Here is a 16,069-nt window from a genome sequence, read left to right as displayed (position 1 = left end):
AGTTCTTATTTACATTATTTGATGCTTATTGAACCCATCGAGTCTTGTGGTTTTATAAAGGCATTTGTGCAAGTAATCATATACTTAACTTCGTACAAAGGCTTAAGCAGTCATTGTATTTTTTACACAAAGCAAAAGAATGTGGTCCATGGCCTTTATTGAATTAAAGTGTCACCCTTTCACGCTGTGACAAATATGAATACTTCAGTTTGATCCCTCATACCTGTATTGTAATTACACGCACACACTGCTCTCACGCACAGTTGCAGATAACGATGAGATGGTACAGCCAGTGCGAAAGTTGGCTTTAATGGTGCCGTGTGAAACCCCGAGATGTTGCCCCTTAAGAAATCCATTCAAATCTGGTCCGAGAACACCTTGTGGTAGAGGTTTTCACTCGAAACCCAATCCCCAGAGTGGGTTGGGGGGAGATTTAGATTATTAAATTAATTTATCAAATTGTTTTTATCACCCCGGTGGATAGCTGGTTAGCACAATCTGCCTCACGATTCTGGCCTCACTTGTGTGGCGTTTGCATGTTTTCCCTCTTCCTGTGTCCGATTTTCCCCGTTACTCCGGTTACCTCCTACATCCCAAAATCATGCATGCTAGGTTAATTAGCGACTCTAAATTGTCCGTAGGTGTCAAAGTGAGTGTGAATGGTCGTTTTGTTTGTATGGGACTGAGATTGGCTGGTGATCAGATCACGCTGCAACCCACCTAGCACCCAAAGATAGCTGAGATAAGCAAATGAGGATAAGCGGTATGGAAAATGAATTAATGCATGCAATTTTTTACTAAATTATTATTACCATTATTATTATTTTATGTATTTTTCACATTAAATCCATGTACAGGCTGCCCCACCCCACAGTCAGATGCGTAGATCAAAAGCCAACCAATATGTCTCCATGTTTATTGTGTTTCAGATAAGGAGACTCCCACCAGAAGCACCTGGGGCATCAGAGTGCTTTGTCACCCAACAGATGCGATCTTTAAACGGCCCTGTCATGCTCCACCGCCCTGTCCAGCACAGACAACTGGAACCCCAGGCTCCTTCCAGGTCCAAAGTTGAGCTACAGCCAATCTATCCCCAGCTGAACCAGTGCTATGCCGGCCATAACAATAGTGCAGGAGAGCCCCCGCTGGTGCAATCTCCCCAGGGCTCTCCCCTCCACCTGTCAGATGATTCTGCTTGCTCCTCATCATCTCTTCCAGGTAGGGGTTTAATGTTCACTTCCCCCCAACTATGCCACAGTGGGAAGAAAATGTCACCCTAATGTCACTAAAAGTGGCATTGGAAGAATGGCAGGTTTCACTCAGTGCTCTATCCACTGGTGTACGAATGCTGGAGGGCAGGGATGGGTAGCAACAGTGGGCTTGGCAGATAAACAATGTTTTCTCAGACATGCTGCCAAAAAAATAACAGATGCACAGAAGTGTCAAAAATATAACCAAATATTTGAACAGCAACTATTATGGGTGATAGACCCTGACTTAATACACAATGAACTCCTGCACTGCACTCCACCTCTAAAATATATAAAAAAAATGGCAGGCTAAAAATGGCAGAGAAATGCTATCTTTAAAGGGGGCTTTTTACAACTACGAGCATTGTTAATTTTGGATATACAAGTAGCACTTCATTTAAGAGAAATTTTATCAGACCTTTTTTCATGCGAAGAAGACCTAAGAGCAGCACTGAAATGAAGGTAGTGGCTTAAGATGGCTCAATGTGGTCTGTTAGTCAGCATTGATCCCTTTTTAAATTTATTCCCAACAGTTTTTAATCGGTGTTTTCCTGATGGATTTGTTGAACAATTCATGTAGCTTATTAGTTGAGCAACGAGGATCCAATTTTTAAAAGCATACTATTCTTGGCACTCACACACATTCCCAGCTATCCAAGACCCTCAAACAGAGACTCATTTGGTATTGATCTTCAACGAAGACTGGCTAGCCTCGTTGTTATTAATACATCCTGCCCTTTTTTTCCCTGTCTTTTTGTGAAAGCATGGCTCATCTTTATTTAACAGTCCTCAAAAGTTTCTGGCATGTTCTGCTTTAAACATCACACAGGCTTTTTAATTACAAATGAGTTGTGACAGGTCTGCTGGGTAGCACCCTGGCCCATTTTAAACGTGATGACGGCTGACAGCTCAGCAGTGTTCTCCCAGCACTGAAACATGTGGAAGAAATTGGTCTTTTACATTTCACAGCTTGTCGCTTCCTCCGCCAACTGACCTGTGACCCCCCCACAGAGATCCTAACACTCACAAGGGATAGGTCCCCAACAAACTGAGTGGCTTTATAGGGAGTGCAAGAGAGCGCATGAAGGAGGGAGGCACTCACGATGAGAGATTTATATTCTGCCAACACCGAGCTAAAGGTACTACCACGTCTCTACAAACCACATGGCTTTACTAGCACTCACACAGATGTGCATGTCAGCACATCCACACATTCCTGTTGGTAGGTGAAAAGGTTGCTTGAGAAGTGAACCTGATCCGTAAGTGAAATAACGGATCAAAAGGTGTCCAGCGAGGTCTTTCATTCACTCTGCTGGCTAAGCCAAAGTGACACTTTCTCCTCTTATGCATGCAAATACTTTCACGTTGCATTACGTATTGAACAAATTCAGGTGTTTATATGGAGAGATTACATCAACATTGAAGAAAGTCATTGGTTGGACAGCTTTAACCGATCTTGAAAATACAAATCTAACCAGACAAGGAAAAGAGGATCAAATGATTTGCACCCAGTCTGCAATTTTTTGTGAAGTCCAAGGGATTGAGACATTTTCTTCCCATTTTATGCTTTTTTTGTTTATAAAATGCTTTTAGTGATGGGAGATTTTTCTTATTACCCATTCATGTCAGAATCTACTCAAGTCCCGGGCAATCTCTTCTCATGCAATATAACAGAGACAAAGCCGAGCATGGCAGTACAGCTGTGAATTTGGTTTCCTGTGGCTGAAACTGAATTAATCTTAAAGAACAAAAAAAAATTGTAAGGTGTCTCTTTTGGAATAAGATGTAACATCCCAATGTAAGAGAATAACTGACATGTTTGAATCCCTCAAATATCTGAAAATGATTAACTGTTATTGTATAATGATATCTTTTTGGGATTAAATGTCTCAGTTGACTCATCCAAGCATGATGGAGAGTGTTTGGCTTTTTAACTTGAAGATGAGCCGGAGGCCCTTTGGGTTAAGTGACCTTTCCCATTAAATGAATGATCCAGTTACATCGGGTTTGTTTGAACCTAAATGACTAATTAGATTAGCGTCTTGTTTCGTGATTGCCATTAGTGGATCACCATGAGCATGCAGATGATTCTGACGCAATTTTGCAGCTTCTTCATTTCCAGTCATTTCTGGACTGTTTCCAGGCATCATAGTATTTAGGCAACATATCCTCACAATCAATTTAATATAACAACAATCTCAATAATGTAGTTCATTATTGTATTTGCCAAGTATGTTAAAATGCACAAGGAATTTTTCTCTCTGATGACTGACAGAGAATAGTTTTAAGACATTAAAAAAAAAAAAAAACAGTCACCGAGCAATTAAAGATTGCAAGTAATCTGGTAATCCCTGGACATTTTTTTTTTTACTATTGTGATGTTCTCTAGCATTTAAGATGTTTGAAATGACTACGTAATAGAATAACAGTGTGGCACAATGACCATCATGCAAAGAGCGCAGAGAATTCTAGAAATCTCTGTATTTTAAAGTGACTAGTAGTTGATGCTACTCAGCCACATGAGTGGTCAGTATTGGTCAACAAAAGATATGCAAATAGTGCAGCACGGGGCGACTACCACAATGACTGCACAAGTAATGTACAATTGGCCTGACAAAAACGTGACAACAAACCCAAGACAAAAAACTGGCAGCATTTAGAAATGGAATTTTAAATTAACTGTTTAAGACATTTATACCAAGAGGGAAGGAGATGTTGGAATGTATACTCGTTTTATTAGGATCTGGAAGACATTTTATGAACACTCTTGTCTTAGTTCTGGCAGCGTGCAAGTCCACAGGAATAGGTAGGGGGAAACCGACAATGTTTCCAGCATTTTCACCAGCACCCTTCATGGTGAGGTATTCTGTCTCACCGGAAAGACAACCTGGGGGTGACCCAGGACACGGTGGAGGGACTGTCTCTTGGCTGGCCTGGGAATGCTTTGTGATATCCCTGAATGGTGGCTGGATGAATTGACTACGGAAAGGGAAGTCTGGACATCCCTGCTAAAAGCTACTGCACTTATGATCCAACCCCATATAAGCGGTAGAAGATGGATGGATAGAAGAATGGATTAAATATTTTGTTATATAGGCAGACAGAGCTGTGGGGAATGCAACATTATCAGTCCTAGGTGTGATTTTGAGTGCAGCTGTTTGTCTCGATGTGCCCTGCAATTGGCTGTAACCAGTTCAGGGTTTACCCTGCCTACTGCCCGTTGACAGCTGCAATAGGCTCCAGCACTCCCTGTGACCGTTGTGAGGATAAGCGGCAAAGAAAATGGATGGATAGATATTCAAGCAACCCATTTTTGCTCATTTTCAAAAATTGTAGGGTGAAAGCTGCATCTGGATACAAGTGTGCACCGATGGCAACAATGAGAAAATTAAATGCTAATATTTTATTAAGGGGACTAGCACATCAGCAACATATTGAGAGAAAAAAAGTGCTATAATTTAGTTCATTTTTGCATGGGTGAATTTAATTCAAAATTTGGGATTCTGAACTATGAACTGAACTACTTTGCAGAGAAAATGAACTTTCCCAAACCTCTCCTCATAAGGGTCACGGGTGAGTTGAAGGCAAACCCAACTGAGTATTGGCGGGAGGGTTACACCATGAATGGGTCGTCACTCAACTGCAGGATAGAGAAACACAAACATACCCATCCATCCATTTTCTGAGACACTTATCCTCGCGAAGGTCGCGGGAGTGCTGGAGCCTATCCCAGGTGTCATCGTACAGGAGGCAGGGTCCACCCTGAACTGGTTGCCAGCCATCCATCTATTTTCTGAGCTGCTTATCCTCATAAGGGTCACGGAAGTGTTGAATCCCATCCTAGCTCTCATCAGGGAGGAGGCAGGGTACACCCTGAACTGGTTGCCAGCCAATCGCAGGGCACATGGAGAAAGACAAGTCGCACTCACAACCACACCTTGGGGCAATTTAGAGTGTCCAATTAATACATATTTTTGGGAGGTGGGATGAAGCTGGAGTAACCAGAGAAAACTCGAGCTCAAAAACAGGGTGAACATGGAAGGCTAGAATTGCGATATGAACAGAACTTTAGTGTGAGGAAGAACCATCTAACTACTATTCTTCAGATTAAAAATGGTCCTGTCTTTCTGGTCATTCTTCCCAAAAGCTGTGTCGTGCAAATTAATTTTATTTTCAGATTTAGAAATGGGAGGCATGGTGGCACAGCTGGAGACCGCTGGCATCACAGTTCTGAGGACCGGGGTTCAAATCACAGCCCCGTCTGTGTGTGGAGTTTGCATGTTCTACCTGTGCCTATGTGGGTTTTCGCCAAGCACTGGGAGTCCTTTCACATCCCAAAAACATGCATCAATTGGAGGGTCTAAATTGCTCCCAGGTATGATTGTGATTGTGAGTACGACTGTTGTCTGTCTCCATGTACCTTGCGATTGGCTGGCAAACAGTTCTGTGTGTATCCTGCCTCCTGCCCAGATGATAGCTGGGATAGGCTCCGGAAACTCCCGTGACACTTGTGAGGATAGGTGGCTCAGAAAATGGACTTAGAAATGCCATTGTCTTACATGTCCATAATTCAGGAACTATCCACAAAAAAAAAACACATTTATTTGTTCAGCCTTTCTCTTCGTTTGCATCAGTGCTATTCTATTGTTTCTTTTCTTTTCCATCATTGTGGCCTTATAGTAAGACATTTAAATTGTAGTTTTTAATGTATGTCACAAAGTGCAAAAGCAGCCAAGTTAGTCACATTTCTATGAGAAATGTGACTTTCAAAGGTGAATTTTGGCTGAGTCTAAAAAGGATACGGTTATGGACAATTTTTTTCTAGTATTTTTTTATTAAAAGTTTCAGAGTTAGTCATAATCCACATGGAATCACAATAACAACCTGAGACAGGATCAAGGGTGAGTACCTGATCCAACACTCCCTCTGGAACCTTGGACCAGTCATCAAGCAATTAGGGACCCAGGTAAGGAGCAACCGACCAATTCAGCGGTCATTGCTTACACACTGATGACATTTCGACAGTCTTTGAACCTCAGGCCTTTTCTGTCTCCTTGGCCTGTTTGGGAGTTAGATTTGCAGGAAGGTACACTCATTTGTATTTCCACTCCAGCAAATGCTGAAGCTCTATGTGTAATAATGATCATCCATATGTGTCTATGTGTGTAAATGTGTAGATGTATGCACTGATCTTCACACATGCTGGTAGCATAGGGGATTGTTTCTGGCCTTGAGTGCCTGGAGAGGCTGGAATTGTGGCTGCTCCAGTGCTCTGAGTTCATGGACGTAGCCCTCAGCTGTCTATGCTGCCTTCGCTTGCTTGAGTCATGTATGTTAGCCATTGAGACTTCACAGAATGACTGTGTGTATGCATTATAATGTGTGTGTATATAGATGTCCTTGGTTGTACAAAAACCGAAACGATTCACTCATTATGCACTTTGTATATTGAGGACACTTGTGGTGTAATAACATGGAAAAAAAAACTACCACACTAGCACTACTAATTGGATACCCGGAAAACTGCATTTTTTTCAGAAACTTTTATTTTGCCACACACAGAGAGGACTTACCTGTTTTTACAGTGAAAAACAAATAAAACACTGGTTAACACAAAACAATTGAAGCACTGGTAATCCATCACAGCTAATATTTTAGGTTTGCTTTAAAAAGAAAAAGCTAATGAAAATCAAAACAAAACGAAAATATATTTTTTGGTATCCTGAAAGTTTAACCTCAACATTTTTATTTCATGTAAATCATTTTTGAATGATGGAACAAACATTATAAGTGTTAGCTAAAACATTAGCGCTTGCTAACTTAGCTTACCATACTTTTTGGACAACAAGCCGCTACTTTTTTCCGGTGCCCTTACCCTGCGGCCTGCTTTCCGATGCAATTGAAATGTTGTTGTTGTTTTTCGCTAGCAGCTAATGAGTTTAAAATCACAACAAAACCTTATTCGAATTAAAAGGTTCAAACATGGCCGTTTATTACAATGTACTCGGGTTTGGGCATGCTCAGAGGCTTCAAATGTGGAGAAGAAGGAGATGTTACTTTCAGCGGGCATAGAAGAAGAATCTCCCTCAATTGGCTGTAGAAGAATAAGAAACTCAATTGGCTGTAGAAGAAAACGGTGCTAGTTTTTGGTGCCTTGAGAGCAGAATACTGTACGAAACTCATGAACTCAATGCAGGTTAAAACTGTCTTGACAGTAAGACCCATAGAAGAAAGCTATGTGTTTTTGCAATGGTTCTGCAGCCAAAAGAAAACCCATTACCATGGAAACAAAGCTCAAGATCATAAAAAGAATGTCAAAAGGAGAAACACCGATGAACATCGGTAAAGAGCTAGGCTTCAGTCGGTTGACTGTGGTGACAAATATTAAAGACAAAGCCCGTATTTTAGCGCATGTGAAGGGTTAATTACTATGTGGGCTACAATGATCACAAAACAACATTCTTTGATACTTGTCGAGATGGAGAGGACACTTACGTTATGCATTGAGGGCCAGGTTCCTTCACAATAGCTAAGCACAGCCTCCCCTTTTCTTGTCCATCGACCTCTCAGTATTAACGGTAAATACAGTATTTGTAATAGCTAAGCGCAGCCTCCCCTTTTTCTTGTTCATCGACCTTTCAGCATTAACGGTAAATACAGTATTTGTTTTTCTGTACAAAGTATTTTGATGTAAATTCTGACTTGAATGGTGAAATCTGACTTACAACAAAATTCGAGTTATATTACCAGCATAGGAACGGAACTCGTTTGTAACGCGAGGACTCCCTGTAAATATATTTTTTAATTTAAAAACCGTAATTTCTCAAAAATAATCCATACATTTTTCCCAAATTATTTTCAAAAAGTTAATAGAGCGCATTATATTTAGGTGTGGATGAAAAATAAAAAATAGAGTCACATTGTATAGTTGTATACAGGCACATAGAGTGTTTAAAAAAAGGTATACACAAGCATTTCGATATGAGACTCGATGTTTTATGTTGCACATTTATATATATTACGGTAATGCGTGCCACCAACCTGAACTTTGACCTCCTCGGGGAGCTTTGAATTTTACGATCGTTAGCGTAGCATATTTGTTGCTACTGCACTAAAGATAAAAAACAACTGCCCGTGAGTTTGGTTTAACTTAAACTAAGACAAAAAATGTCAACTACAACGGCTAGTTGTGAAGTGGCTTTTAACAGAAATATGTCATCACTCCGGGCGATTACGCCACTAACCCGGAAGTACCACAGCAGTCCGAAACAACAATAGCTCAATGGCTTCAGGTGGCTATTATAACAATGAGAACATAAACTACATAGTAAGAGCATAATAGGCACATTTTAAAAAAACAGGGGTGGGGGGGGGTAAGCACACAATTGAAATGCTCGCTTTTTTTTTTAAGTGCCCATTACACTTGATTCTACATAGTTTTAGTTAATGTTGTTTTGATAGCCAATTGAAGCGAGAGGCTGCGCTGCGGAACCAAAACTTGGGATTCAAAAAATGTTTCCTCACAAACGCCATGGATGGCACAGAGTATGACATCCTGTGGGAGCAAGAGGCATCGGAACTGGACCAAGTCATCAATGGTGAGTTCGATAGTGATGCACCAAAGTGGAAAGAAAAAAAATTATATTTTTCAGATTGGAGATGAGTCTGATGCTTCTTTTGAAGTCTTGGCCAAGGATGTGTAATGTAGAAGATAAACTGTACTATGCACAAACGTTTTATGCACAAATATTTACTGCAAAAAAATGTTCAAGTTAAACAGTGTTAAATAGTTTATTTATTTAAACTATAATGTGTTATCAACAATATTTATATAATGTTAACATTATTTATATAATCATTGAGCATTTAGTTTAGTTGGTTGAGGGATTCTGTTCTGACGATTACTGGGATCAGGACAAGCGTGTCCTGTGGCCTGTCCAGAGATATATATTGGCGCAGAGAGTGTATTGATTTTTATTTTTGTTAAACGCTACAGAGCGTGGGCGTGGCCTATTAACCAGTGCACGCTGTTGTCTGGAAAATATGGTAGTTTACTTTAGATATCCATGGCAGTGAGTTTAAGTGCTTATAAACATGCACATACTTATACAAGCTTCACACAGGCAGAGCTGATTGAACATCATTTTATGGTGTCCTTGTAGTTTTTCAGAGAGAAATATGTACCCTTAAGCAGCAGCTCCTCCCATCCCCAATCAGCCACCGTCTGACTGGTCTACCCTTTCTTACATTATATTTGAGGAGGGTTGAATAGTATGTCCCGTCGAGAAGATATGCACATTTGAAAATACAAACTGTAATGTAACCAAAATGCAAAGTCTATTAACATTTCTTAGAAATGGTAATGTAGCTCCTTCCGTGCAAGCCCACAATGCATGGGCAAATCACATTCAATTAGAGAAAATGCTTTCTTCAATGAATCATTTCATTTGGGCACCCTGGTGTACATTGAAATTGCAATAAATCAAATACATTTAAACGTTAATATAAATATGAGCATTAACTTAAAAGGAGCAAGCTGATAATTTTCAACGATTTTTTTTTGTTTTTTTTTTAAATGAATAGTTGAGGCAGCTCATGTGGTTAGACACAGGTGTTAAAGTCAAGTCCTGGGGGCCAGTTCCGACTGGCCAAATGATATTATGTGGCCCGTGAAGGCATATCATGTGTCAACTTCCATGATTCTTGTGAAAATCTGTGCCAGAATTTCAAATTGTCATATTATAAATGATAACATTCAGATATTATAAGCATTTTTGTTTTACCAAACATGAACAATGGTTGGAAAAAAAAAATTCCCTTGACTCCTGATTCCAAAACTGGTGTATACGTTTCGTGTGTAAATACATTGAGGCGAGCAAAGATTTTTATGGTTTCACAATTATAACGGCCCTCTGAAGGAAATTGTAACTACAACAGGGTTCGCACGCGGCCCTAAAAGTCCCTAAAAACCCCTAAATTTTCGAAGGTGCATTTAGGGGCTCCTAAAAGTCCTTAAAATCCGTGAAAACCGGTCAAGCCCCTGAAAAAGGCCTTAAATTAAAAAAAAATCAAAGGGAGTACCTCTACCGCCAAATCTTTTATTTAAAAAAAAAAATAGTGATCCGTCTGCCGTCCAAAACAGACGGAAATTGTCAACGGAAGTCACTGTGTTGACAACTAGTCGCCATCTTGTCGATATTCCATATTTTGTTTCCGTGAGTAGGCCTTTCACTTCGTCTTTGCTACGACGTAGCGTAGTTCTTTCATCGATCCAACTTGTATCACGGTGAAGTGCATTTTTCAAGAAGCTTGGGTTGAAAGTAAGGAGTTTGGGAGCTGAGTTTGTTGAGATCCAAAAGATTGGCACGTTTCACTGCCATCTGTGCAAGCAGAGTTACCAGCTTGAAAAGATGGGCGTCAAAGCGCTGGAGTCGCACCGGAAAAATAGGAGACATGCTGATTTGGCGAAGACTCTCTCATCTTTCGTTGGTATGAATCTGTTTCTAAAATATCAAGATAGTGAAGCATCAACTTCAGGCAGTGGTACTAGCAGTGCATGCGCACTAGGGATCTCAAATAAAACGCTTACTTTCATAACCGGTTTTAACCCAACAGCTGTAGCAAAAAAACGATTAACCGGTTTTAAAACCGGTACCATTGTGGTGTTTACATAATTCACCCGCGGGACCTGGAGTTGCAGTGCGGGGTTCCGCATGGACTGTTTTGTTGTTGCTCTTCCGGAGTGACGAGTTCACAGAGTTCCCCCCGTTATGCGAGTAGTGTTTTGATGTCTGCCAATAAAACAAGTTTACTCCCATACTTACATACATATGAGCGTTTCCTCAATGCCATGTTTGATGTTTCTTTGATTTAACTGAATGTTCTTCAGTTAAGTCCAACTTTACTCGAACAGCGAAACTAGAAAAAAGTGGAAATGATGTTGAAAAAATACCGCAATGTGGAGTACCGGAACCGGAAGAAATGATTGGAAATTTTAACCGATTTCGAAAGTCCAATTACGGTTTTGGTTTTAAAAAAAAAAACTAAAACCGGTTATAACCGGTTATTTGTAATCGGTTGCGATCCCTAATGCGCACCTACAGTTGTCCAGCCAGAAGTCAGGCTTTATGAGCGTAGTTCAATACACGAAGACGGACTCGTTAAAGGCAGAGATCGTGTGGACTTTAAAAGTGATCTGCAGCCATTACAGTTACAAATCTTGTGAAAATAATTCGAAAGTGTTTGCAGTCATGTTCCCAGACAGTGACATTGCTAAAAACTACCACTGTGGAGAAAGGAAGAGTTCATACCTGACTACATTTGGCATCGCTGCCCACTTTTCATCTCTACTGCCTCAAAGCCAAAAAAGCCAGAATAGAGACTAACATATCTATGCTTATTGAGAAGGCTGACAGGCTGTGTGAGGCAGAAGAAAAGAGGAATCTGAGGTTTATCACCGAGGCCAATGCACTCAGAGGCAGAGCAAAGGACAAGAGAGCTACTTTGGCACCTCTGCAGCAACAAATAGAGGAGGCACTGGGTAGTCTCAAGGAGCTAGAGTAGGGGTTCTGAAACAGACATCAGTAGAAGACATTTGTGTATATAGTTGCAATTGTAGTTAGAATCTGTTTTTCTGTATACTGTTATGTGAAGACGTTGACAATGGTCATATCAATGAGAACTACCACAAGGGGCGACAGGTGATAACTGTCACAGGTACTGAGATACTGGAACATTTGATGAACCAAGAACGGTTGATGGCACCATTGGGAGAGTCTTTTTTCCTTACTCTACTCCTGATTTCCCACGATGGCCCTAAATTTTTCGTGTCAGCCCTAAATTTTTCGTGTCAGCCCCTAAGAATGCCCCTAAAAAGCCCTTAAATTTTTTTGGTCAGACTGAGTATGAACCTGGTAACAACGTGGCCCGTGACAGAAATGAGTTTGACATTTCTGGGTTACAGCGTCCGCCTCACAGTTCTGAGGACCAGGGTTCAATTCCCAGCACAGCCTGTGTGGGGTTTGCATGTACCCCCATGTGTACATGGGTCTCCAGTTTCCTCCCACATCCCAAAAACATCTATTAATCGAAGACTCTAAATTTTCAGTAGGTTTGAATGTGTGTGTGTGTGTGTCTATGTGCCATGCAATTTGCTGGCAACCAGTTCAGTGTGTACCCCGCCTCCTGCTTGAAGATAACTGGGATAGGCTCCGGCATTCCCGCGACCCTTGTGAGGATAACGGGAACAGGAAGTCAGGAAGTAATTCTGAAATCAGCAATATGAGGTTTGGCAATTAAGGAATCATTATCCATCAATTTTCTTTGCCGCTTATCCTCATTAGGGTCGTGGGGAGTGCTGAAGCCTATCCCAGCTGTCAACAGGCAGGAGACAGGGTAGACCCTGATCTGGTTGCCAGCCAATCGCAGTGCACATACAGATGAACAACCATTCACACTCACAATCACATCGAGGGGCAATTTAGAGTGTCCAATTAATGTTTCATGTTTTTGGGATGTGGGAGGAGCCTGGAGAAAACCCACGCAGGCACAGGGAGAACATGCAAACTCCACACAGGTGGGGCCGGGATCGAACCCGGGTCCTCAGAACTGTGAGGCCAATGCTTTACCGTGCCGCCCAAGGAATCATTACTCTATGTTAAATATACTGTAACTATAACACACTGGGGGCCATATCTATGTTTTTATATCTTGTCCTCACATTCACATACATCATGTTCAGTTTTTAGAGATTTGAGTAGTTATTAAAATAGTTCTGTAATGGCATGAAAGTGCAAATATAGAAAGCATTTCAGACACAGCATCTAACCTTGTCACCATAGTAAGCAGTCCGAATGGTTTGTAGCCTCATAATTAAGCGCTACATCTTTGTTAGGGTAAAATCAGAATTTAGGCTCCCTAAAATCAGAACACTGAGCACACATTTCCTTACATTTAACCGTCAAAGAATTCTGATTTGTAGCCTTATTTAATGTTTCAAGGACTGATGTCGTTATTTCTGCAAAGGAGAGAGAAGGAGGATTTCATATGTCTTGTATAGATGTGACCATTCATGGGGCTGCTAAATCACATAGTGAGATCTTGCATGTATAAAGCTAAGGTTTACTTAATTACAACCTTCAGGCAATGCAGGAACCCCGTTTTAAAATTCTCTGAATGTTAATATGCTAAATAATGCAGATCTCTGACTCTTCAAGCATGAGACACACATCTGGCAGCCTACCATTTAGATTACAGAAAAAAGGATGGGGGGATACTTCAAAAAGTAATTTTCCAAAAGAAAGACAAATAGTAACATGTATTATTTAATTCCTTTTTTACATTACTTATAATTTGTTATTGCATGCAATAAAGTTTGATAAATGTGTCCGCATTTGAAATTATGAGCAGTTGCAAATTGTGACTGTCTCGTATGTGTATCATTTACCATTAGCATTTAAAGTTCTTTGAATATGCTGTATTACCATTGTACTTTTAGCTTGAATCTTCATGTGAGAACCCAATCAAAATATTGATCGTCAGAAATGTATATTGCCGTCATATGTTAAATTATTTAGTCATTTTCATAGTGACAGCTACAATAGTTGTCAGGACTTTAAAATCATACAAAGGAACAAATGTGTAATATTTTTAATCCTGCAGTTCTTTTTTTATTTTTTGATGGGACTCAGGTAAGGATCCTTCTCGAGGAGCCAATTCTGGAAATGGAGGAGCCAAGAGACATCCTCAGAGGAAGAATGAAGAAGATGCCATTCACTTGAAGGTAAGCGTACAATTTGTAGTTTGTCTTTTGTCTTCTTTTCTCATTCCCTTCAAAAAACTTTGTTCTCTTCAACTGATTTACTCTAATTCTCAATAAATAACCATTATAATACTGAGTAATACAAAGAAATCCCAGCTGCTGTTTAAAAACTCCATTGTGACACAGTAAAACTCCATTCTGCTTGACCTAACAGTACAAAAGAACAAAAAAAAAAAAACACTCAAAGGTAAGAGAGATTTTTAAGGCAAAGTGATCCCACCCTGGAAATGAGCATCCTTCTCCACTTTTCCCTGCCTTGCCCTTCCCACCTCTTGCTTCACCCCCAAGACCCAAACACGCATGCACATACGTATGTACACACACCAGGCCATTGTTTGACTATAGTCAAATGGTATTTCACACGAGCAACTATTTTGGAATCTTCCAAGACAGTTTTGATCTGCATGATGAGCTAAATTCAGTGACATCACCAAAGCCAGGCTGACCTCCTCTTTTCTTATGTAGCCTCTGGAAAACTCTCAAAGCATGTTTCCTTTTATGCTACAGAGAACTTAAGAAAAATGAATCAAAGTCTGCATATTAACCACCACACTTTTGAAAATTGTTGTACTTGCACAATGACTTGCTTTTGCTCCAGCCGTTTGATGACATTACTGTTTTGGTTGTTAAAACCTTGGAGCGGCACTCTCAAAGTTCTGTCTGCCAACCCTGCACATCTTTATCCTGGCTCTGCTGATGTACATGTCTCTACAGCCATTAATCTATGGTATCCTATTAAATAAATTCATTTAATGCTTTGATGTTTTAGTTTGATGCAGCCTGCACAGAGGGTGCTTTTTATCCCCGCCTGGTCTTTCAAACATTGCTAACTTTCTCAAATGCTGTGGTGTGGAACCCAGTTGTCGAATGATTAAGTGAAGTGATCTCCAACCTGCCCCAGACTGGAAGCACAAGGGATCAAATTTCAACCATTCAACCTGCAGTGCAGGCCTAATTAAAATGAATTTTCTCCAGGCGACCACTTTGCCCACAGGGCAGAAATCCAGCTATATACGAGATCTGCTTTTAAGGTATTGCATTAAATTTATTGCAGGGAGATGCCAGAGAACAGTGTGCTTCATATGCCCACTGCATTTTTTTCCTCTCTCTCACTCACTCCTTTCTATCTTGCTTCTTTCCACCTTTTTATTGTGATCATCACTCTGGAATCCAAGCTTTCTTTGGCAAAGATTGCCCTATGAAAACAAATGGAGGTTTTATTGGGCTCTGCTCATTTACTACTTCCTGGGCCTTGGTTTGTCTCAGGAGAGATGAAGAATGAGGGAGATGGAGGAGAAGAGCAGGTTAAAAAGAAGGAAACAGAGAGAGGTTGCAACCGTGGAGCTCATTAGCATACATCAGTATGAGTATTTCACAACTTCAAGCAGAAAGGCACTAAGCCCACCCAAGGGCAACGCAGGGCTGACAGGGCCGGGAAAGAAAGCCGTTAACATGTTGGCGGCTTAACAAATAATATCTGCTCCCAAGTACCTTGGTGAAATATTTAAAGCCCCACATCCTAACTCCATTTGACTGTGTTTATGATGATGACAGTAAACGTCTTGTATATGGGGGGTTGAGGAAGTGTAGGTTCTTAGATATCATATATTTAACATCACCGTCACTGCGCACACATTTCCCAAACAAACACCACTTGAATGATGGCGTGCCATATGTGATTTTGCCATTTCTCTCATCTAGTATCAATCGCACAGTGTTTCAGATACTCCGAAAGCATCATGCACGCTGTCACTGTCACTGTCACTGCGTGCATCCCTCAAGATAAATTCCAAATACTGCTTCCTGCTTTGCTTACAAATGATGTCTGCATGTGTTCTCCCCAATTGCTGCTCTTCACAGAAGAAGCCAATCAAGAAGACAAATAGCAGCGGCCCCAGCATGAGCGGCGGCGGCAGCAGCACAGGCAAACAAAAGATGCAGCCTTCAGTGCAGAACCTTGACATGGAGGAGTTGGAGAAGTACACATTCTCCTTGCTGT

General features: G+C 40.7%; 1 protein-coding gene across 1 annotated transcript in view; it reads left to right on the top strand.

Annotated features, from left to right (window-relative positions):
- The window catches only part of ofcc1 (orofacial cleft 1 candidate 1), a 131,751-nt gene that overhangs the window by 11,987 nt on the left and 103,695 nt on the right, over positions 1-16,069 (top strand). The window contains exons 6-8 of the mRNA XM_061805561.1: positions 930-1,218; positions 13,940-14,031; positions 15,931-16,067. Of these exons, the coding sequence (XP_061661545.1) occupies positions 930-1,218; positions 13,940-14,031; positions 15,931-16,067 (518 nt within the window). The remainder of the gene's footprint in view (positions 1-929; positions 1,219-13,939; positions 14,032-15,930; positions 16,068-16,069) is intronic.

This window comes from Syngnathoides biaculeatus, chromosome 19 (genome assembly GCF_019802595.1).
Source record: "Syngnathoides biaculeatus isolate LvHL_M chromosome 19, ASM1980259v1, whole genome shotgun sequence".
Taxonomy (NCBI): Eukaryota; Metazoa; Chordata; class Actinopteri; order Syngnathiformes; family Syngnathidae; genus Syngnathoides; species Syngnathoides biaculeatus.
Note: the sequence above shows the minus strand (reverse complement) of the source record. Positions and strands in the feature narration are given on the sequence as shown.